The sequence below is a fragment of the Ailuropoda melanoleuca genome, chromosome 5, assembly GCF_002007445.2.
Source record: "Ailuropoda melanoleuca isolate Jingjing chromosome 5, ASM200744v2, whole genome shotgun sequence".
Lineage (NCBI taxonomy): Eukaryota > Metazoa > Chordata > Mammalia > Carnivora > Ursidae > Ailuropoda > Ailuropoda melanoleuca.
In genome coordinates, this window is record NC_048222.1 from 57,130,008 (window position 1) to 57,155,191 (window position 25,184).

Genomic DNA, 25,184 nt, shown 5'->3' on the forward strand with positions numbered 1-25,184 from the left:
GGAGAGGGAGAAGCAGGCTCCCCGCCAAGCAGGGAGCCCGATGTGGGGGTCGATCCCAGGACCCTGAGATCATGACCTGAGCTGAAGGCAGAGGCTTAACCAACTGAGCCACCGAGGCACCCCTGCACCAAATTTCTGATCGAAATCTTGGGAGTGCTGGTTTGACTTCTTTTTTTCTCATTTATCTTCAGCAGCCCTGCCTACCTCATCCCCTTAACGTATGATCAGAACCCAAGGTGTAGAATTCTTGTTTGTTCCAGATGTATATCTTCCATTTGACTGCTGAATATGTCCACCTGGCTTTTTAAGAAGCATCTCAAAGTATTTCAAAACTCAGCCTCATCTTTCTCCCCAAACATGTCCTTTTTCTTGATTAATGGTATCTGCATCTCTCTAGTTTCCCAACTTAGATTCTGCTACTGTAATACTTACCACATGGTGTTTAGTTTGCCAGTTCATTCATGAACCCTGTTTATTGTGTGTCTACTCTCAGTCAGTCCCTGCAGAAGAAAATTCCTTTAAGAAAGCTTACTTTTTATTACACTATGATGAGTATATACACCCCACAGAAAATTTGGAAAAGTTCAAAAAGACAAAACAATAAAATTCTCCATAATCTTGTCATTCTAGACATGAGATCTTATTGTATGCATAACGTCTCATACTCCTTTACTTAATATTTTATTAGAAGTATGTTCCATGTTATTAAACATTTTAAAATGTCTTAATGGTTGCAGAATACTCCATTACGTAGATGGTTTATTATGTATTTAATGCATCTTTAACGATGAGCATTTATTCGTATTGTTTCCTGTCTTTGCCATTGTATATATATTTGCTATGGTGAATAATGTTATTAAAAATAACCCAAAACTTATATAATGCCCCCGTGACTGTCCATGCACTGCAGTGTGGTAAGAATAACGACGGAGTTTTGGGTAGCCCACAACAGCAGCGTGAAGAGAGGAGACACAGGACAGCTTCTCAGTGTGGGAGACCCTTGAGCTGAGTCTTGAAGGATGGAGTGGAGTTCACTTGTCAGATGATGGGAGATGGGCCTCTCATGCAGCTGCCACAGCTTGGAGCAAAGCATGAGATCAGGGCGTAGGATGAGATGTCCGACATAGCACGTGTTTTGGTGTTGCTGAGGGAGGTGATGGGAAGGGATATAAGGTCAGAATGAAAGTCGTGGGCCAGGGTTTGTGTGCCTTGATGCATACCATGTTTGCATCCACAAGAGAGCCAAGGGAGAGGAGTAAGATCACAACAACTGAGAACATTCCTCAGTTGAATTATTGACTCGACGTTTACCATGTGCTAGGCACATTTTCAAACTCTGCACGTGCATTAACTCATTGAATAAAACTGTAGCCTTCTGCGTTAGAGGCTTTTTTTTTTTTTTTTTTTTTTTTTTTTTTTTTTTTTTTACCTCTAACAGATGAGGAGAATGGGGCACAGGGACATCAGTAACTTGTCTAAAGTTATATGGGGAGGGATTGGCAGAGTTAGGATTTGCACCCAAGCAGTCTGACTTTATGGCCCATGCATTTAATGCTATGAAATGCTGGCCTCAGACACTTCACTTACAATGGTTTACAGTGAGAAAGATTGTGGTGGCCACAGTGTAGAGGTGTAACTGCAGGGGAAAGAAACAGGAAGCAGGAAGACTGGTACCAAGACTGTGGCTATAGAGCTGGTGGGAGGGAGTGGAGTCAAAGGCATTTTCGGAAAGGGAATCACGAGGAGCTGCTGGGAATCGTCCCGTTCCCTTTGGTGCGCCTTCAGGGAGTTTAGCCCCAGATCCACCACACAACAGTCATTTCGTTAACACTTGCAGAGTTAGAAAAACTTTCCTAGACCTCACTTTCCTAACCTATACAATGGGATGGTTGGCGTAGGCCATCTCAAAATTTCTTGTCTGCTTAAAATCTTTTCCTTCTTCCTGACTGTAAATTAAGAGGCAAATCAGAACAATTAATATACATAAGCCTCTCTAATTTTATGATGAGAAGTGGGCTCTTGCCATAGTTTTGGCTATAAGGGGTCGTGTCAGTTCAAGTCTTCTGATCCCAAGTGAATGCCAAGACAGAATTGGATATTCAAGAGATTTATTGTGGAAAAGACCTGTAAAAAATAAAGGGAGGAGAAAGCAGGCATAGGAGGGGAGGGCCTTCAGGCCACTCAGACCATTCAGACCGTTCAGAGATGCAGGTCTCACCCTCGTGCAAGGAGAGGGGGATTGTGTAGCTTGTGTAGAAGCTGCCTCAGACTAGAATGCAGCTCTAAGAAAGCCTTGGGCAGGCTGACGGGGAGCCCAGAGCAGAGCCTTCCCATCAGGAGAGTTCCATGATGGGCAGAAATGGCCAGTGTCTGGTACCCCACGAAGCTTAGTCATTGGGTGGCAGCGCCAGGAGATCTGTGCCCACGGTCTGATCATGAAGCAGATCTGAAGATGCGGCAGCTGGGGGCTGTCGGCCAGTGAAGCTCCTTACCACAGGTTTTCTGGGAGGGAGATCTGAGTGGCTGAACTCCATGACTGCCGCAAGGATACAGATAAAGTGTGCAGGAAATATTTGAGGGAGGAATTAACTCAAAAGAAGATATTAGGGAAGCCTCATGAAGGAATGAGATGGGAGCTGGGCATTGAAGAGTGGGTGGTACTGGCAAATTTGGCTCAGAAGAGCCCACCACCTGTGGATAAAAATGCCTAGAAAGAGGCCATGCATGAAAGAATCGCAGGAAATCGTACAGAGAAGAGTTGTTCAGGGCATGAGCTCTCAGTTCTTACTTTAATGCCTTTCCTGGCAAGTAGAATGACCCTCCTTCAAGCATCACTGGCCTTATCTCACCAATAGATTCTGTTATAACAGTCAGCTGGGTCTTCTTTACAGTCCATAAATATGGTCAGAATTAATGTGTTATTGTTTGCAGTTAACTGTGTGATTTAACATGCCGTATTTCTGTAACATTGACAGAGGCCAATGTTTTCCCTCATGGGAGTCCTCAAATCGTAAGCAAAAGAGTCAGCTTTGCTAAAATGCAGTTCTCATCCAGTGACATCTCTTATAAACCACCATTTTAGACACAGAACTGAAATCATTGCTCAGATACTTCCCAGAAGGAAACCATCAGCATTGACACTGGTGTAGACTCACTTATCCAGGCAATTTAACCTGAGTTGACTGAGGAACATAGGCAGAGCTGGACCTGGAGCGTAACTGTTTTTTGTTTTTTTGGGTTTTTTTATGTCCTATTAGTCACCATACAGTACATCCTTAGTTTTTGATGTAGTGTTCCATGATTCATTGTTTGCGTATAACACCCAGTGCTCCATGCAATATGTGCCCTCCTTAATACCCATCACCGGGCTAGCGCGTCCCCCCACCCCCTCCCCTCTAAACCCCTCAGTTTGTTGAAAACGAATAGCAGGATGATTGTTTAGACTTTTTATTGTTGTCCTGTCAGGGGATGGTGAGTGTAAAGTAAAGGCTCTCAGCTTCTGTCTCCTTCCCTTCCAGCTGTCTGTGAGAGTGGTTGTCTCAACGGAGGCAGGTGTGTGGCCCCGAATCGATGTGCCTGCACTTACGGCTTTACTGGACCCCAGTGTGAAAGAGGTAATTTTTGTTTAATGAATAATATAAATATGTTCTGGTGGCTAAAGCTATTCCTGATTTAAGCCAGCCTTGGGTTTAAACCGCTCCTTCATGAATTTTGCTGAGCTTTCAGGGGGTTACTGATTTGTCACTTGGAAGTTTCCTGTGATGACAAGGCAGTGGCCCTAAGCCTAGGCATGTTATTCAATAATTCTTGCCAGTAGACTGCAGGACTCACTAGTGAGCCTATGCATAAGCACCAGTTGGCAGGCATTAAGATAAAAAGAGAATTTTCCATAAGGGTAAGGATTGAGCTCATTATTGTCCTAGTAAATTAGAGAAGTGGCTTCAGACGAAACATCTGTATGGAAAGGAAAAGCATTTAGGGTGAAGTAAAATACTCTCAAAGATCTGTGAGAACCTAGTGGGGGCCATGTGGCATACAAGCGTAGCTTCCAAAATGCGCTAGAAACGTCAATTGTGGAGGAACTGGGCTTTCACGTATGTGGTTTCTCCAGTACTCAGTGCAGCCCTCTGACGTGTGTATACTCCTCACTTTTCCGTACAGAAAGACCAAGGCGCGGGGAGGGCAAGGGATCTGCCTAAGTTCACACGCCTAATAATATGGTTTAATCGGAATGTGGGTTTTCTGTGTTTAAGTCTGATGCTCACTGCCGCTCCTAATTAAAAGAGATGTTCTACCTGATTTGCCTGCTTGTAAATGCAAATACAATACTGAGATGTATTTAGATGTGTCATGTTGTTGAGTTTTTCCTCCACCCCCTGAACTTTGGCTTTATTGATCGTCCTGTCTCTACATTCGCACCCCTTTCTCATCATTCCCAGTTTTATAGTGAAGGTTTGGGAGGTTTATTTCATACAAAACTGTACAAATAGTCATGAAAACACTCATTAAAAATACTCATGGATCTTTTAAACTACAATCATCACTTTTTTCTTTTAAAGATTTTTTTATTTATCTGACAGAGATAGAGACAGGCAGCGAGAGAGGGAACACAAGCAGGGGGAGTTGGAGAGGAAGAAGCAGGCTCCCAGTGGAGGAGCCTGATGCGGGGCTCGATCCCATAACGCCGGGATCACGCCCTGAGCCGAAGGCAGACGCTTAACCGCTGTGCCACCCAGGCGCCCCTATAATCATCACTTTTTATCCAAAGTCGTATAAAGATTTTTCTCTATTCTGAGATGGAAAGCTAAGATTCAAGTAGGAGATGTTGAATATATGTTATGTTAAAAACAAAGAACTGAGATCGGTATGGGAGAAACTATTTTCTGCTTCTATTTTTACAAGTTCATTTAAATTCAGTTATTTGCTGTTAAAGCAATAATACCTATCTTAGTAGGTAGTAACTAGGTCAGTAGTAATTGTAACAAGGGTTACAAGGGTGACCTAGAGTTCTTGGTCAATTACTCTTGTTACTGGATAAATTACATTGTATCTTAGTTCAGTACACTACAAGGTTTCGATGAGGAATGCCTCATGGGCTTTTGGCATCATTCTGGAGTCCCCCTTTAAAACTGTTTCTCTTTATAACCTGAAGTATTTTTATTGATTTGGAGATAATATATCTCTAATGGTATTCAGAATAATAAAGGTACCTCTTTCGATTAGGTAGTATCATTCTGTGGCCTTATTATTACTCAGTGAAGATGATGTGGGATTTGAATTGTTGAGATCAAAATTGCTAGTGTGTAACTTGGACAGTGGTGTGTGAAAATAATTCCTCAGATGATAATCCTGGGTTTAATTTATTCAAAAAAAATCACAAATAGGAGGAAGTTATAGGGCATTTTACCTCTAAGAGAGTGGTTAATGATTTACTGTAAGGAATATTGATGCCCATAGTTTAACACAGTCTAAAATAAAGGGGGGCATGATATTTAAGCATTCCACAGTTATTTCTTCAAAGACTTCACCTTTGACCAAGATTAAGAAATGATGTGAATGCATTGAGTTACTGTACTTCTAATCAAGACTGGCATCTTTTTCAGGGATTTCTCTACATTTGGAGTGTCTTTAACTGCTCCCTTTCAGATAATGCTGCCCTGAAATTTGCACTAAGGTATAAATGTATTTTGGTCCCATAGATCTTCACGGTGGTGATTATCTAAATAAAATTAATCTCCAAATGGCAGATTTTCAGGCATGTGCAGTAGTGGAGGTTGGGGAGGAAGCAGGCTCTCTTTCATTGTTACCCTTTGCTTGTTCTACCCATGAATACTGTCCCAGACCTTCAGTGGGAGAAGGGAAGTACAGGTGCAATTTCCCTCACCACATGGGAGAGGGGAGTCTTTTTGATTCCAGAATTGTATTTCCACTTATAGAGTCTTCACTCTTTCCTGCTTTTATGGAAGTCATCTGCTTACCTCTTTAAAGAACTAGAAGCAATATACCCCTTTATTCAAATGCATGCTCATGATTTCAAGAATGATTAATAAAAATGTAGGACTGAGTCAGGACAAATCCATCCTGAAGCACAGGGAAGCGTTCGCTGTGACTTCTGATGGTGGGTTAATATATTGATTAAGTTGTTTATTACCTAGGCTGGTTTATTAAGTTGTTTAACTACCTAGGCTAGTTGTTGCATTACGTTTTAATTCGAATATGGCTTTTTATTTTTAAGAACTTCCAGGAGGTCTTTACTAATCTCCTTTCTCCCTTCCAGGAGGCTGAGCCAAGTGCTCCCGCATTCTCCCTTAGCACACTCTCCACGCATGTTTTGATAGTACTTACCACATTGTATTGAAACAGCAGGTTCCCATGCCTCTCTCCCCGACTAGGATATAAGCTCCTCAGCAGCAACTGTGGTTTCATCAGCTTTTTATTTTTTATTTTTTTTAATGTCTTATGTTCTTGGGCAATCTTTTTTTAAATGTTTTCTTATCATAGTTTGTTAGTCACCATACAGTACATCAGCTTTTTAATTCCCACACCAAGTTCAATGCCTCATGCATAGTAATGGCCAATAAATGTTGAACTGGACTTATTTTAAAGCACCAGAAAATCTGGCGATATGATTATCAGATATGAACAAGTGTCTCCTAGAATTGCTGTTTACCTACTTGTGGATACTTTTCACTGGTTTCATTTCAGGCAGAGTTTACAGTGTTGATGACTAATTGAATTTGGCCCCGTTTTTCACAAGTATGGTCTTTTAGGGCCACAAGACTGTCATTTTTCAGTTGGAAAGGATGCAGAAAGGAAGGTATATTTTGACTAAAACCAGGTGGCAATAAGCAAATAAACAACTTCTGATCATGATGTAACACACATGGAAAGGACCATTTCAAGTGTCAGTTACAAGTACTTCTCAGGGTAAGCAGCTTTGTTCCCGGCAGACCCTGGAACTTCTGTACATCTGTAACTACCTCAGAGAGCCAGTGCGAGTGTGGAATACACTTTGGGGGTGACACTGGCAGTATTTGGATCACTTTGAGCCAGTAAGTGAATCTTAATAATCCATGAACATAGTGTTTGGCTTTGTGGTGGTGACAAGCAGTGGATCCACGCTTGAATTGCAAATTAGAGCATTCATTCAACAAATGCAACCAGAACATGAAGCAAATTGGTCTCACTTGTAGCTTTTATTTTATTTTATTTTTTAACTTTCACCTGCTTTATCCTTTGTAGCTTTTAGCCAGTAAAACAAATAATGTTCTTAAAGAATATCTCGGCTTATTAGCCTCATCAGGCAGGTAGCAGTGATACTGTTGCCTGGCTCTCTGTACTAAACCGAGGGAAAGTAGCGACTTACGATTTGCTTGGCCTGCAGTGTTTACTTTTTAAAAACCGGATGTGAATGCGTCTAGTTACATGTTCCAGTTTGTCACAGTCTTTACCACTCCCTATTGTGATGCATTTTGCTCACTTCATTCATTTTTAGTTTGTTTCCATTTAGTTTGCTGCTTAGCCCCTGAGGGCACTTAAGTCTGCCACCTCCTACTACATTTACATAGAGTGTAAATTTATACTTACAGTTTTTTGGATAGCCTCCTTCCCCTACTCCCCTTCATTTTTGCCTTCTCTCTGCTGGGGCCTTGAGCAACTTTGTAAAACCTATCTTGCCTACCCTCAGTGGTACAGTATTTTAGAATTTTTCTTTCTTTCTTTCTTTCTTTCTCTTTCTTTCTTTCTTTCTTTCTTTCTTGTTAGGATTTCTTATTAGAGTATTAAAATGAGATCAGTGCCTATTTTGGCAGTGACAACACAAGCTGGTTGTGTATTGCATAGTTATTGCCAACAAGAGTATGTGGAATCACATTTTCTCTTGCTGTCTTGCCTCAGAATGCTGACTACTTAAAATCTTGTTAAATGCTCTTCTGTTAAACACAGTGAATCATGTGAGGGGATAAGACTTCTCCGGATAATGATAAAAGAGAGAATAATAGGGGTAGAGGTGAAGTTGGAGATGGGGAAGGGATAATGATGAATAGGCTTGGGGAAGAAGAGAACAGAAGGTAGATACTGAGAAAACATGAGGAGAAGCAAGAGAACCAGGGGAGCACTGAGCCAAAGAAACTAAAAGCAAGCAGTTCAAGAAATAGCCTGACAATTGTTAGGCTCTTCAAAGGGTCAAGAAAGAATGAGAATCACAAAAGGGCCTTTGACAGAGCAACAGGTGAGCGTACTGTGTAGTTGGGGTGTGCCAGGCAGCGAGCTGAACATTTTACTTGGGCAATTTGCAACAAACTTGTGAGTAAAGTCCTATGATGAGTCCTGCTTTACAGAGGAGTGAACAGAGGCAGAGAGAGGTCAAAGAGCTTGCCCAAGGTCAGACAGCTCGTAAGAGGTACAATCAAAAACCTGAAACCAGCTAGACTGGTGCAATCAAAAACCTGAAACCAGCTAGCCTATGCACATTAACCACTGTGCAATGTTTGGGTTTCCCTGGAGAGAGCTCGTTAGTAACCAGAGAGAATTTTTCTGAGGAATCATAGGAAGAAATCCAGAACTATGAGTTTTAGCATGGAAGTAATAGATTTAAAAAAAAAAAAAGAAAGAAAGAAAAGAAAAAAGCACTTCAAGAAATTCAGCTAGGTAAGTAGTTTCCCTCCCTGGGAGAGTTGAGCTAAGTTGCTTTTAAGTACCAAGGGAAAGGAGTCTTGAGTATTGCTTGGGTGTATCTAATGTGGAGACTTGGACTATTTCTCTGTTTGCTTGATTTTAATATTTTAAACATAACCCACTCTTGGAGAAGGGATGATTCCTGTCTGTTTGTAGTACATGCAGATTGACTCCAAAGGACTGAACCAACTTTCTGAAATGTGGACATCCAAAATGAATATTGTTGTTTGTGCAGTTACCATGGAAGGTGATATAGTTGTCCTATGATATTACAATTCTTCAAATCATATTTGGAAACTCTTTTTTGGAATTATCTTTACAGAGTTAGCAAAACATTCGAATGAGTGTGTGAACATTTTGCTCTCCTCTCTGGGAGGCATTTAAATTTTTTAGAAACAGCCTAAAATAGGGTACATTTTAGTGACTATAGTGTATAGTCAAACACCTTTGTTGTTTGGGGTAAAAAATGGACTTAGATTTAAAAAGCAGTGAAAAGAATTGGCTCGTGTGACTCTTAAAGCACATGGAATTGGATTAATGTTTTAATGTTAAACTTTGTGCAAGCCAGATGAACCCTTTTGGAAGCATAAATGCTAATAACAAGATATTTTCTATCGTTACACCATCTGGAGATCTTCATTATGTACCGTCTGAATGTAAGCATGGACATGGATTCTTCCCTGTCCCAAATCATTTGTTCAATATTAAATTCCTACCCAAGTCTAAACCATGAAGACAATGCTTGGATTTTTGCCAAATCAAGAAAGTCTACTGGCTGTTCTGCTGGTTATTATTTGATTAAGTGTAGGGGAAAGTATTATAGAACGGAAAGCTCTAAGAAGAAAGAACAATGGGGGGCAAATGAGTAGAATAAAAATGAAAGTGTGGTGGGGCTCCTGGGTGGCTCAGTTGGTTAAGCATCTGCCTTTGGCTTAGGTCATGATCGCAGGGTCCTGGGATCAAGTCCCATATCAGGCTCCCTGCTCAGTGGGGAGGCTGCTTCTCCCTCTCTCTCTATCCCTCCCCCTGCTTGTGTGTGCTCTCTCTCTCAAATAAATAAAGAAAATCTTTTAAAAAGTTATTAAAAAAGTGAAAGTGTGGCAATAATTCATAGTCCATGAGGAAGTGTGACCAGAGAAGGTGAAATAATCTTTGTTCATCATACTTGCCTCCTTTCGGGAATTCCAGTGTTAATGGAGCCAGGAAAGATGTTTAGTTTTTGTTTGTTTGTTTGGGTCTTTTGTTTGTTCGTTTTGAAAGAATAGAACAGAAGGCACATAGGTTGGTTGTAATTCCCCTTCGTTCTATTATGTGCAGTGTCTCTGATAATACAAAAATGATGGTTTTGCACAGAGATTATTTTTAAGATTTCATTGAACAATTTTCAAAAAAACGATCCTGAAAACAGTTAGGCCTTTCTTTTGTAAATCCAGGAAAGCAGTGCCTGTAGTGTGTTTAGTGAATGGAAAGGACTAACATATAATGACCCAAATACCTAGTAACCAGGTAGTGTATTTTGGATACATTTGCCTTATAACAAGAAAGTCGAAGCATGACCTACTCTTAGAGGACTGCCTAGAATGCTTCACAGAATCAAGAGCTGATTTTTCTGTGCTTTTTCTCCTGGAGTTTTTCTGGAAAGTACTGATGAAATCTAGACTCTTTTTTTCCCTTCTGTCTCTCTGTTTGGACATATGGTTCACACTGCATTTCTGGCCCTAATTTTACATGTTAGGTGGCTGTTATTAAAGTCCCCAGAATAAATGCCACAAGCTAACTCCCATTCTCAAAGTGCCTTTGGAATGCAGAGTTCTGTGAACTATGAATTTCTTTATTCTAAAAGGTAACAGGCAATAAACAGCTCTTACTGAAATATGTTGAGGCCCTTGTGAGCTTTGCCTTTGGGATTTACTCTAAATGTAAAGTAAATACCCGTGTGTAGATAGCAGGGGCCAAATGCCCTAAATGTTACTAGGCATCTGAAGTGGTATTGCAATATTTGACAGTTAGTGGATCATTGAATAAACTTGATCTTCCTAGAACATTTCCAGGAAATGCATCTGTTGAGCTAGACATTCAGCCTTTGTGGTTGAGGAACCGTATGCACATAGGGAACGTATGCTCCCATGCCTCTGGATGCTACATGTGCCTGGTGTGACTGGTGGGGGGCCATCACAAAGCAGTTTAATTTTTGTCTCCCACTTACTGTCCCTCTCAGCCCACTTAATGGGCTAGTTTTCCCCCAGCTGTTAGGTGACATTTTCTGGTCCCTTTCAGAATGTCTCCCCTGTGGGCCCCTTATGTGAGCAAAGATGTCTGTATTCTTATTGATTGCTTACATTTCCTTCCTCAAGCCCTGGATGTTCAGTGGTACCTCCAGCCATCTGGGGCCTCTTTGCCACTCCACTCCAGGCAGCCCTCTGAGAGGGATCTAAGCCCAATCCACACCAGCTTTCTCTTGAAGTAGTCCACAGCTACCTGGTGGAAAACACTCATGAGTTTTTAGCCACAACATATTTTCAGAGTGCAGACCAACTTCAACACAATAGCCACCTCCCCCTTAAACCACATTAATCATCTGTCCAGCCAGTTGCCAGGCATTAGATGGTTCCCAAGCCACGGTGTCCTCCAAACTGCAGTGAATACGTATCTTGCAGTCTGAGTAGTCTCCTTGAAGCCCCTCTCATGACTTATCATCATACTGTGGTCCTCCACCAGCCTCCTAGAGAGCTAGTGACAGTCCAGCTCTCTCCCAAGTAATCCCCTTCCCATCTCTGACTACCTCAGACATGTTTATATTCCTGTTAGGCATGAGGGTTTAAGAGCCCTATGACCAGATTGTCATTACCTCCTTTGCAAATTCTGCATCATCGTGTCACACTTGACTTAGAACGTGGCATCTTTTATCCTGGTGCTTCAACTGAAATGTTCATTGTAACATCCTCTAATATCAAAATGAATCATTTAGGGGCGCCTGGGTGGCTCAGTTGTTAAGCGCCTGCCTTCGGCTCAGGGCGTGATCCTGGCGTTCTGGATCCAGCCCCACATCAGGCTCCTCTGCTGGGAGCCTACTTCTCCCTCTCCCACTCCCCCTGCTTGTATTCCCTCTCTCGCTGGCTGTCTCTCTCTCTCTCTGTCAAATGAATAAATAAAATCTTAAAAAAAATGAATCATTTAATACAGCTCTTAAATTTGAAAAAAAAGTTATGAAATTTGATATAAAATTTGGTATCATGGTTTCATCTTCCAAGACAGTTTGTTTTCAAATTTAATGTTTTTTCTTCTTTTTTAAAGCTCTTATGAACTTTTAAAAAAGATGAAACTAGTTTTTATAAGTTAGTAGCCACACTTAATAGTTGGAACACTGAAAAGTCTTGGGTACTCAAAATACTATTGCAACACTGACCAGTGGAAATGTAACGTGAGCCTTATATAGAATTTTAACTTTTCTAGTAGCCACATGAAAAAGTAAAAAGAAACAGATAAAACTAATTTTAATAATATATTTTGTTTAACCCAGTGTATCTAGAAGTTGTATTTTAATAGATACTCAGTACTATAAATTATTGAGATATTTTTGCATTTTTTTTTCCATACTGAGACTTTGAACCTTGATGCATATTACGCCACATCTCAGTTTGGGCCAGCTAAGAGCCAGATCTAGCTAGTGCTTACCACATTGGACAGCACAGCTGTAGAGCTTTGCTTCTAATATTACACATCAACACTTCCCCTAAGGTCTCTATTAGGTCTCCAGTTTTCCTTCTTTCCACTGCTTCTTCTTCAATTTTTAAGAAAGCAGCATCTTAGAGAGTCGGAGCCTGTACTGATATTTAAAAATAAACCAATGTTAAAAAAAAAAAAGTAGACATTTTAGGTTAGAGTCTAATTTCTCAGGAATTTCTAAGTTGAATTTTGTTCAAATGTAAGTGGATGAGCAAAATCTCTTGTAGTCATGTCAGTTAGGTATAACAGCTATAGCATATATTTCCTAAAAGCTCAGCCCTAAGCTAGGCACTATGATGGAGTCAGAAGGAAATTTATGCTTCTTGTCATCAGGGACTAAAAATCATTTTTTGAAAAGATAGAAATGTATATAGGAAATGGTAAAATAACCAAGCAGGGAAAATATTTAGTGAGGTAAAGTAAATGAGAAATACTACAGAGGAAGGGAAGAGATAGTATAAAGATGCAGAGACTGGAATTGACCAGGGGAGAATGGCGGGCATGTCCTTCCTTAGGAAGTCCTTGCTATGCTAGCTTTCTCAGTGTTGGAGACCTCGTATGAGAAAAGAGAGGGGGCATGATGTCAACTTGCCCAGCTCCAAAGAAGGGAAAGTCTACTTCAAACCTCTCTGTGGTACCTTTCTGTTCTACTGAGCTATGGCGTCTGCACCATTTCTGTATAAGGCAGGGTATTGGGATTTCAAAAAATTATTTGTATTTATAAATTAGTGGGTGGACTGGTCTATTTCTGAAAATGTTTAGCTTAATCCCATGGATCGCAGCCTGGAGACCCTTACTAATTTTATATGCTCAATTGAGAGTCCTTGAGAACACTTGGTGTTTATGTTCCCTAGTAGTTATGGCCTCTAGACAGTCTGTGCTGTTTTTGGTTTATGAATGTATATTGGACAAATACATGGGACTTCGTGGTGTGGATGATGTGCCAAAGTACTTTTTGTAGAACATTAGTCCCATGGGGATGCCATGAAAGGAAGTTTCCATGGTCAATAGCATTTTGGAGACTCTATACCATGTCCTCTTTCGGAGAGGCAGTGGGTGTCTTAGCATGTTAGCTCTTGGGAGTACTTCAAGAAGGTAACTGTTTTTACTTAGTTTAACTCAGCACTTCTAAATCCCTGAATTTTAGAATCCCCATCCTCCCCCTCTTTTCTCCATTAACACCTTTAGCATCTTTATCCTGAGGATCTAGATTCTGATTATTTTAGCAGTTATTTTGCAAGTCACTTGACATCTCTGACACCTTTGTGTTCTGCATAGGAATTTTAAGTCCATATATGATCCTTATCTGAAGATGAATATTTGTTTACTACATGTCTAGAGGTTCTTGGAGGAAGATTTTCAACATGCAGTAACTCACCTTTTGTGTATCTAAGAGGATTCATTTGGCCATAAATTGAAGTGCAGTATAAAACACTCATTCCCAGGGATTTGGTTTTCAAAAATTCTAAAGTATTACCTAGGCGAGTGGTGGGTGGGATACTCCCATTAAGTAGTGATAAATACCTGGTTCGTAAAGGTTTGGTGTGATCAGCATGTATGCCATTCGGTTTTTATCAGCGCTTGAGGGTTCTACTTACGGGAACTGGGAGTATCAGATATTCTTGAAACCAGAGCTTCTTTTTCTAGATTGGTTAAATTTTTTTCTTTCAAGATCAGCTTTAAGGCTTATTCCTTCAGTCCTTTCCTGACCATAGGGAGCGCCACCTCCCAACTCCATCAATTACCATGCAGGTTCACTGACATCACTCTCTGGGCAGCCCAGACCTCCTCCATACTTCTACTTGGTGGTTAATGTGCGCATTAAATATTTAGTCTTTGTCATTCACTTTAAGCCACATTAGCCATTTTAGTATTTTTATTCCTCTAATGAAACCTTATCTTTCTTGTACTTCATTATATTTTTAAATAATTGGGCGACCCAGCCCTTGTCTTTGGAGATATATATGGTTTTTAATGATGTTTATTAAGAAGTAAGGAATGCACATGTGTTTCATCTTGTCAGAAACTTTTTTCTATGTCCATTTATTGATTCTTGTGTTGAGATACTTATATCAGCATAAAAACATCTAGAATCCTGTTCCATGCCTTTTAGGAGGCCTTATAAATAAGTTATAATATTTCAAGTTTTCTTAAAATTATTTTCTTCACTAAATGAAACATAAATGACATTAATTTTAAAGTATGAATATATATATATATATATATAGGAATGATTATATATGTGAATATACACACACACATTTTTGAACTATTTTTTTTAAATTAAATTTGGCCTATCATATCCCATGATTTGGAAGTTATCAAATTTGCTGATCTGGTTCTAGTTTGGGGGCTAATAAAATGCCGATTTATGTATAGTGTTCTAGCTGGGCTATGGTGCTTACCGTAGACCAAAGAACAAAAATTATGTCTCATAGAGTACCAAGCCCAGTGCTGTGAGGAGAGTAGGTTTTTATTAAATCTTGGTTGATTTACTTAATATAACTGTGGGATCTTGAAGTTGATGAGTGATAGCATTTAAGTCTTAAATATATTTGTTTACTACAACATTTTTAAAAAAGGTATTCTGAGCAATAGCACCTACAAATGCATCTGTATTTCATGTGGAAATAGGAGTACAGGTACTGATAATTGAAATGTGTGGGGAGTGAATTATTCTGTGGCACACATGAGAGGAAATGTTCTCCGACTTTCCTACCCTATTCCCTCAGCAGCAGTCCCCTTTCTCTGAGCTGTTTCAGAAGAGCTTTGTAAGTCAACAGTAGATCGGGGTATTTAGTTCCTCAGGAAATAAAGAACGTTCTAATGGTGCAAATCATAAAACAGGCCCATTTCTCTCCTTGTCCCTGGAGAGCCCTTACCCTCTTGTCTGCCTCCTCATAGGATACATTGCTGACCTTCGCTGTTGCAGGACACTCAGCTAGGTGAAAGAGAAGGCTTACGGGTTTGGGGGCAAATTTTACCCAGATTGAAAATTGTTTTATAAATATGCATTAGCTCTTAGGGATCATTTGTTTCCTAAAGTCCTAATGGAAATGTCTTACCTTCTGTTAGGGATTCCAGTGATTTATTCTTTAAATTCAAACTAGTGAACTTTAAAAGACAAAGACAGAACCATGGCTCTCCAGAAGTAAATTTTGATTCATTCTTTGTATAATGATTTGTAAGCTTCATTTGCAAAGTGGGAAATATCTTGGAACTTTCTTGTTGTACTATGGGAAAGATAAAAGGCAGAGGCATACATACATTTTAATGATATAAAACTGGCTGTGGATAGCAGTGTGTAATAGAAGTTTGAATTGCCCTCTTTGAGGAAAACAACTTAAACACCATAGAACCTTCTTTAAATAAAAAAAAAAAACAACACAATTTTGAGTTGGATAGAGCTATTTCTTTTCAGACCTTCTTTAGGCTTCATTTCTTTCAACAGTGTTTTTCCACACTGCCAAGCAGAACAAGCTATCACAAACCCAAACAAAAGGCAGTGACTCTGAGAAGTCATTACAGCCCTTTACCGAGCCAGCCTGAAGTGTGCATAGGGCTAGCATGTTCTCATGACTCCTAGATTGTTATTCTTTATTTTTTATGAATGAGAGAAAATGAGAGGAAAATTATTTTCAAAACTAAATTTTCTTCCAAAGGAGCCCTCATTCCAACTTGTCAATATCCCATGACAATAATTTCAATGTTTTAATTTAAGATGCCTAATTAGGAGATGTTATGTTTTTCAATTGCCTGAGCATTCCTAGAAAACTGGTTAAGAGCTCAGACTCTGGAAAAAATCCTGTTCTCTATTTTTACAGGTCTGATTCTGCTTTTTGTTTGTTTATTCATTTGTTTTGTTTTTTAGATTCCACATTTAAGTGGAATCATAATGATTTGTCTTTCTCTTATTTCACTTAGCATAATACCCTCTAGGTCTATCCAGGTTGTCTCAAATGGCAAGATTTTATTCCTTCTTATGGCTCAGTAATATTCCATTTTATATACTTGTCACATCTTCTTTATCCATTCATCTGTTGATGGACACTGAGCTGTTTCTATATCTTGGCTATTGTAAATAATGCTGTAATATTAGGGGCCTGGTGGCTCAGGTCATCCCTGAGAATCTGCCGTAAAGAGCCCCCAAATACTGACTCAATTAAGGTGGGAGAGTGCTTTTTGTAGGTTTCCAATGCCCTTTGAAAACAAGGGAATTCTTGAGTTTTATGTTACTTATATTGCTTTTCCTCTAATCCTTGTGTTTCTGTTAGAACTCTCATCCTTAGCGTTCCCCTAGGAAGTGATTAAACTGGAACTTAGATGCCTTTAAAGTACATAAAACAAGTACACCATGAAAATGGTTTGCTGAGGCATCAAGCACGTTGAGATAATTCATGCTATTGAGTGGATTTCTCCCTGGAGAACGCCTTTGGATGTCCTAATAGTAGTTGCGGTATCAATAAATCATTTACTGTTTGGACAAGTCATGGCCACCACCTCAGTCACTGGATACATTTGTAATGGTTTATGTGAACAATAACAATAACCACCTAGCAACATACTGTTTGGTCATGTCATTCTTATAATACCACATGTGGTTTTGCCAGCTTTTGATGGATAAAGTCTTGCTGTGTCTAAAATATATATTGCAAATTAAACGGCAAATATTGTTGGAGGCTCACTGTGTACTAAACATGAACTCATGCTTCATGGTGTATGGCTTTACATAAGAATGACACATTGGTGTTTTTTGCTAGTTTTTTAATACTTTTCCTGCTCCATGAGAGAAGGGGCTATATCTGTCTTGTTTATCATTTTACCTCCAGTGTTAGGCACCTAGTAGCTTAGTAAGTATTTGCTGACTGGATGAATGACTAACGGAATAGTTTTTAGGCACATTTTATTTCTCATAACACAAGTAAGAAATGAGTGATGTACCATCTCTACGTTTAATGGATAGTTTTCCACTTGACCTTTTTAAACCATGAACAGTGTCAGCTAGCTAAGTGAGTTCTCTGAAGTGTTAATACCTCAGAAAAGCCAAAGTTATGTGATCTCTTCCACACATGCAGTACTTTATAGACATATACACGCCCTCATTTGGTCCTTGGAGCAATCTTGGGAGAATACTCATGTTTTATAATCAAGGAAATAGATTGGAAGGACCCTCTGTGTCTCATCTAAGGCATGTGTCAAAGAAAGAGATCTTTGTTTTCCACCTCAGCCCAGACTGTGGTGCATCCATATTTCCCAACAAATATTTGCCTGAATTTTAGAATTACAGTTATCTGTAGGATTATATTTAGCTATCATTAATCATCTTTATGTTAGCTCTACCTTTCTTCCTTTCTCTCCATCCCATGTACCTCTTTGATTCTCAGTTGGTCTGCTGATCCTTGGCTATTTCCATTTTCTCTGTCTCTCAGCCTTTAGATCAAGTTTTAAAATACTAAATTTTATGGGACTAAGCAAATCTTTGTGATTCGATTTGTTGGGGAGAGCTGGTCTTTAATTATAAGCCAATGCTGTATGATGAAAACATTTTTGCCTAGGCCAAAGACAAATATAGTGATGGATGTGGGAGCTTAGCTGCAACTGAGCTGTGAATGGAATAGGAAGAGACGGTGGTCCCAGTGGAGCCTGTGAACACACAGACGGAGAGAATCTGGATGTATGAATGAATTGCTCTGCTCTGGTGTAATTTATGTAAGCGTGAAATTAGACTAGGTGTAATGGAGTGTGTGTTCAGGAAGGGCTGAGAATTGGTTTTCTTTTATGATCAGTTTGTTTTCTTCATGCTCATGTCAGGGGATTTGCAGTTTTGTTCTTGTAAAAATAACCGGGGATTTAGAGTAGGAGAATAGTCTCCTCTCTAAGCAGGAGCTCCATGAGAACGGGGATTTCTGCCTGTTTTATCACAATGCCTAGAATAATGGCTGACACATAATAGATGCTCACTAAATATTTGTTGAATAAAAGAATGGATCTAGCATACATCAAGCCTCTCACGTTCAACAATAGGACTGGGTTCAGAGTGGACTGAATGATTTGCAGGAGTGTTGCCGTAACAATGTCTGAACTAACTTAACCCAGTGACAGCTCAAGCTGAATCAGGGTTGGTGTTTGATTCTTGTCTGACCCACTGTACCAGTGCAGGCAGTTTTATTCACTGTTTCCAAGGGGTAGCTTCCTTCCCTTCTGACTCACTGTATTTGATTTTGAAATTATAATTAGCTGTAATTTAACTCTATAGGACAGAATGGTAACTTTAGCTAATCTGTGGCTGAAAATAGGGGGATAAGAATGAAAAGAATTAAAATGGATTGCTTTGGATAGTCTAAAGTGACATGGATTAATATGCTATCAATTTTCTTCCCCTGAGAAACATTTGGTCACAAGGAGATCTGGCTTTCAGAAGAAATTCAAATTCGGGTGTGTGGCTTTTGGCATAGTCTAGCATCACTGGAATGGTCTAAGTAGATTTTGTTTCTTTTTTCCCATGCCTTGCCATAGTTGCTCAAAAAGGCCCAATCCAACGTCTTGACTGTAAGGTTATCTGTCAGCCATAGGCTGAGCATTATCTTGCCAAGTCTCATTGAAAAGCCAGTTAACAGAGTGCACTTGGGCAGTATATAATACTATGCGAAGCATCTCAGAAAGCTTGAAAAGCTAATGTTAGTGGGGATATAATGTGGAACTCTCATGGAGAAGCTAAGAGAGAAAAAGATTGATTTATTGATTGATAGATTGATCTCCAAAAAACAGGGGATATATTTCATGTTTCACAGCTCTAGGAAACTACAGACTTTTAACAGATGCCTTTCAATTGCCCCCAAGAAATATGAATGTCGTGTTTGTTAGATTTTCAGGAACTAATGGTCCAAAAGACTCTGTTTTCTTTTAGCCATGGTGCATGCATAGTGGCTGTATGCTCTTCTTTGATAGCGTCACGGCATGGGTAGGTTTGAGGATCTGTTGGCTGAAAAGCAACAGGAAAAAATGGAAAGGAAGGAAAAGAAAATTAAAATAATATGTTGGATTGAGAAATAACAGAATGGTGGATATTTAAGGCTTTCTTTTTTAACTTCAGCAACTGCAAAAAAAAAAAAGGAGAAACATGTCATAATCTATCTCTTCAATTTCAAAATTTGTATTTTGTGGCTATTCACTGATTCCTGTTTCTTCTTCAAACTCTATACAATATTAAACATATTTCAGAAACTTCCTCTCCACTGAATAAATGTGAAATGTTAACATGAGATTATGCTATCAAAGCAAGTATTCTCATCCAAAATATTTTAAAGAAATTACAGGGCAAGCCAATTACTGTCTTGAGAAACAAGGAAGAACTTATTCCTTTACCCATCACAAATTTACCCTTTGATTCTTATTATTTGGGCTCTTTTCTCCTGTTATCTTTTAATTCATTCCTTCTTAGAATATAATTCTTCTCAATATAGAACTGATTTTAGAATAAGTAAGTAATTTATTTAATGAGTTCCTTTTTTAACTTCAGGAAGTTAATATGAATGATAACTCTTAGTCCTAATGGTTGTTCAAAGATATATGCACCTTGCCACCCTTAGGGCATTCAGATGAATTGGATCTAAATGTGCATGGGTTTCATTAAGTATGGAAGAGGTACTCATTGATTAGGAGTACTTCCTAGGACAAGGAGCCTGAAAGGACCTGATTTATAACTGAATTTTTCTTTCCTTGACAGTTTGTGAAGGGACAGGACAAAGCATGCCCTTCTCATACATAGTTCTCTGGATCCATGTGGACTGAGATAAGAGGTAGAGTTCAAAGAACTCTAATGTGTTGTTGAACGCTACATCAAAAACTAATGGTGTATTATATGCTGGCTAACTGAACATGATAAAAAAATAGTTAAAAAAAAAAGAACTCTACATCTCAGTCAGAAGATTGCTGAAGTATTCTCCTTGTTCGTGTTCTGAGCTGTTCCAAGCATCCATAGCTTTCAGAGAGCTAGCTCCAGGCAACTTGAGACTTAATAGAATATAAAAAATGAAAAAAATACCAACTCTCTTCCTTTCCCTGCTTTTTTGAGAGGGTGGTAGAAATATATGTTCAACTGTATGTAGTTGAAACCCCAATATAAAAAGAAAAAAAGTAGAGCTGCTGTTGTTTTATTCTTTCTCCAAATTTTTATTTAAATTCCAGTTAGTTAACATACAGTGCAATATTAGTTTCAGGGATAGAATTTAGTGATTCATCACTTACACACAACACCAGTACTCATCACAACAAGTGCTTTCTTAATACCCATCACCCATTTAGCTCACCCCCCACCCACCTCCCCTCCAATAACCCTCAATTTGTTCTCTGTAGTTAAGAGTCTGTTTCTTGGTTTGCCTTTCTTCCCCCCTGCCCACCATGTTCATTTGTTTTGTTTCTTAAATTCCACACATGAGTGAAATCATATGGTATTTGTCCTTCTTGGACTGACTTATTTTGCTTAGCATAATATTTTCTAGCTCTAGCTATGTCATTGCAAGTGGTAAGATTTCATTCTTTTTGATGACCGAGTAATATTCCATTGTTTATATACCACATCTTCTTCTTCCATTCATCAGTCAATAGGCACTTGGGCTGTTTCCATCATTTGGCTATTATAAATAATGCTGCTTTGAACATCAGGGTGCATGTATCCCTTTGAATTAGTATTTTTGTATTCTCTGGGTAAATTTCTAGTGGTGTAATTGCTGGAGTATAGGGTAGTTTTGTTTTCAACTTTTTGAGGAACCTCCATCGTGTTTTCCAGAGAGGCTGCACATGTTTGCATTCCCACCGACAGTGTAAGAGAGTTCCCCTTTCTCCATGTCCTTGCCAACACCTGTTATTCCCTGTGTTGTTAATTTCAGCCATTCTGACAGGTGTGAGGTGATATCTCACTGTGGTTTTGATTTGTATTTCCCTGATGATGAATGATGTTGAGCATCTTTTCATGTGTCTGTTGGCCATCTACACATCAAGAAGGGCCATTGTTAAAATTAAGCAATAGACCATTGTTAAAATTAAGCAATAGACTGGTTTGCTTCATACATGGAATTAGCCCAGAGTTCAATGAATATGGTATTTCTAAGAATTGATTTTTGCCAGGAAATTATCCATTATAAGCATGTAAAGAAAAACTTCTCATTCTCTGATATAATTGGTACATTCAGGCATTTATCGTGACACCCAACAATACGTTCTAGTGCTCTGGGTGCCATCTCTGGTCCTTACACTGCATTTGCCTTGCCTGCCCTCCCTTCAAAGCTGTGTTCACCACTCAGGTACATAGTCACTGTAAGTGTCTACAAGCTTTAACAAGTTGGAGATGCATTTTTGCAGCTGGCATTTTTCACTTAAAAATAAATCACAGGATGCACTTTGGAGAGCACAGGTCTAGGAATGGAACATTAGCAAAGGGTACATCAAACCACAGACACTTTTAGTTGGTCCAGTTCACCGTGTTTCCACACAGCCTGAAAAAATAACATTATTACCAGCAGAGGTATTGTTTTGTCCATAATGTTTAGTCATTATTTCTGTGAACATAGTTTTTGAGCACACATGTGGAGGCAGGTACCCTGTGCTTCTTAACCTTGGAGATTTGAATTTTCTTCCTTATTTTTCTCTTTTAACAAATGAGCTAAAAATGAATTTGAATCATTTGCCAACCTTAGAAGGTTTGGTTTAAATTTTCTTTTTTTTCTCAAAAACTTGAACCAATAGAATGGCTCTTGATTCTCTGCTCCATCCCTGGCCAAAAATATATACTCTAACCTTCAAGTTCTTCTAGTAAACAGTGTGTTCTAAGTTTGTTTATTGGTATAAAGAGCAATAATATTTTAGTAACAACTATGTAACAACATAGTTTTTTAAATTTGAATTGTTAAGCTGCCTAAATCAGTCATTTGGTATCAAGCGAAGACTGCTTTTACAGCAAAATATATGTCATAAACATACTAATTTTAGTGATGTATGCCATCTCAGACCTTATGGGAAGGGGTTGCAAATAGGATGGCCATGCTGTATTAGCCAGCTCACTTCCTAACTTTTATTCATTAATTCATGCATTATGGAGAGTCATCAACACATGAAATATTAAAGTAAAAATGACACTGATGAGTAATCAAAACTGCTGACTGTAGAATCTCCAGGGAAGGAGGGGCAATGGGCATTTTTTGGACCACTTAATTCAAGAAAGAACAGGCTTTGTTTATTTAAGAGGCTAGTTCATCTGTTTCCTGATTGCATTCTTATTGTGAAAATGCCAGAGTATATTATAATGGATAAAATGGGAGAAAAAATGAAGTATAATTTAAGTGGGCCAGGAAAGAGTGGTGGTAGATGTTTGAATGTTCCCTTGGAATTACTCAGCGGTTCATAAACCTAAAATACTTTTTTATCTCGAGAACTGAGTTCCTGACTCAAGTTACACAGGAGAAAATACTAGATGGATTGAGGACGGAAAACCTTGGTTCACATAAATTTGTACACAGATTCCTTTATCATGGGAGAATTGTAATTGGGGATTCAAATCTTGAGAACATGACTGTGACCTAGTTATTCCTGCACTGCAAGTGCTCATAGGAGGTGCTGGCTAGACCTGAAAATAAAGAATTAAGAGATTCCAGCTGGGATATGATGAAAGCATTTTTGGGAATCTCTGTATCTTGGCTGGACCACATGGGTTATAACTTGGAGAGGCCTAAACTAGTAGTAGTATATGACAGATTTATAGCCCAATTGATGCTGGGCATCAGAAAAAAAGACTGAGGTTAAAAACAACGACTTGAAAATTATGAGCTTTAAAAGAATTGCTATTGGAAGAGAGGCTGAAGAAGGAAGCATGCATTCCTTATAAGAAGGAAAATAAAAATAATTAGGGTTGAGGGTGAGGCATTGAATGGGAAGCATGGTGGTTTGTTTTTCATAGCAACCTCCTCTTGTAGGACCCCTCATCCACCTTCTCTGCTTCATGGCTCTCCAAGCCACTCCTTCTACATAACATATCATATAACTATTTATGATCTAGTTTTCCCACTATGCTACAGAACTTCATGAGGACAGGGATTACTTTTTTGCTCCACTCCCCCCAGCAACATTGTTGTATCCTCAGCTACCAGAGTGGTGTCTGACACATAGTAGGCTTTCAATAAAAATATACGAAATGAATGAAAGAATAAATGGTGTAACTCTAAGCCAAAAATTCATTCTAGTCTCTTTCCTTCATCCCTTCCTTTTTCCCTCCTCCTCTTCCTTCTTCCAGCAAGTACTTATTAGGATGTACCAGTGCACAAAGACCAAGAAAACAAGATTCCTGCATGCCTCGAGCTTACAGTCTGTGGGCACAAATCCAGACATGCAAATGAGGGCGTAAATGAGCAAACAAGGAGGTCCAGTACAGGGTAATGGTGTTGTGATAGACGTATGCACAAAGTATGATGAGGGTGGAGGAAAAAAAATGCACATCAACTGAGAGGTCAAGGAACATTTTTTTGGAGGAAGGGAAAGTTAAGGATTTTTAGAACCTAGAAAGATTTGTATGAGTTGATGGGAGGAAAAAAAAAAAAGACTTGGCCTACAAGAAAAAAACCCCAGCATTTTCAGGGAAACTGGAGCTAGCTCATTGTGAATGGAGACATGATACCAGAGCAAAGGGAGTTTGGAGGTAAGCAAAATAGGTAATAATTTAAAAATCATTGTCTTTACAAGGTGTTTTGGTGTTTTCACTGGTCAAATATACTGGGACGTCCGAATACTTTAGACAGATAGGTGAGATCGTTCACTCTGATCATGGTGCCTTTTCTATCTCCTAGCTTCCTATTTGATATCCTAGGCTAAGAATGAAGCAGAGCTCTAAAGCAGGGTCCTCGTTTCCCTGCCAGCACCTTCTTTGGAGTGTGGAGACTTCATTTGAACGTAATTACTGGTTGCAAGGCTGTCAAGTCTGTTAGGACAATGGCCCTTTCAGGCTAATCTTGTTATCTGTGATTGTGGGCGGGAGCTGTTCTGAGAGAATACTCTTGTCTCGCCTGTTATTTACACATGAGCTACTTCCAATCTCTGATCTGCAAGTGTTCTCTTCTGGAACCTGTTTTTATGGTTACCTTTAGGAATGCTTACCTGTTGAGTAAAGTGGTAGTTCTGTGTTAATTTGATCTACTGTAACCTCCAAATTTTAGTAGTTTTAGTATTAATATCTTTTCATATGGTGGATTTGTCATTTAAGTTGGTATTTAGGGGCACCTGGGTGGCTCAGTCAGTTAAGCATCTGATTTCAGCTCAGGTCATGATCTCGGGGTCCTGGGATCGAGCCCTACATCGGGCTCCTTACTCGGTGGAGCACCTCCCTCTCCCCTTCCCTCTGCTCGTGCTCTTTCTGTCTCTCAAATAAATAAATAAAATCTTCAAAAATAAATAAATAAATTGATATTTAAATTAATAACACAACATAAAATTTTCATAAAATTGGATGCTATTTTGTGTCTTACTTGAGTTTCCAAATGGGAGACTCCTAATTGTCCTGATCTGATGTCATATGGAAACCATTGCATGCTTTTGATCTTTCTCATGTTCTTAATCATGTTAGGATTTCTTAGAATATTTTCTAGCTCTCTACATTTATATTTTTCTTATTTTATAATGATAAAAAGAATGGGAGATGTTTAGGCCATAGATAAATCTGTACATGGGGCCTGCACAAAGTAGATGCTTAGTACATATTTGTTGAATGAGTGAATAAGAGACCATTTTAAAACCTACGT

General features: G+C 39.1%; 1 protein-coding gene across 2 annotated transcripts in view; it reads left to right on the forward strand.

Moving 5' to 3' along the window:
- FBN1 (fibrillin 1) overlaps positions 1-25,184 on the forward strand; it is a 225,443-nt gene that overhangs the window by 41,029 nt on the left and 159,230 nt on the right. For both annotated transcript variants that reach the window (XM_002917548.4, XM_034661014.1), the window contains one exon: positions 3,519-3,614. In XM_002917548.4, coding sequence (XP_002917594.1) covers positions 3,519-3,614 — 96 coding nt within the window. The remainder of the gene's footprint in view (positions 1-3,518; positions 3,615-25,184) is intronic.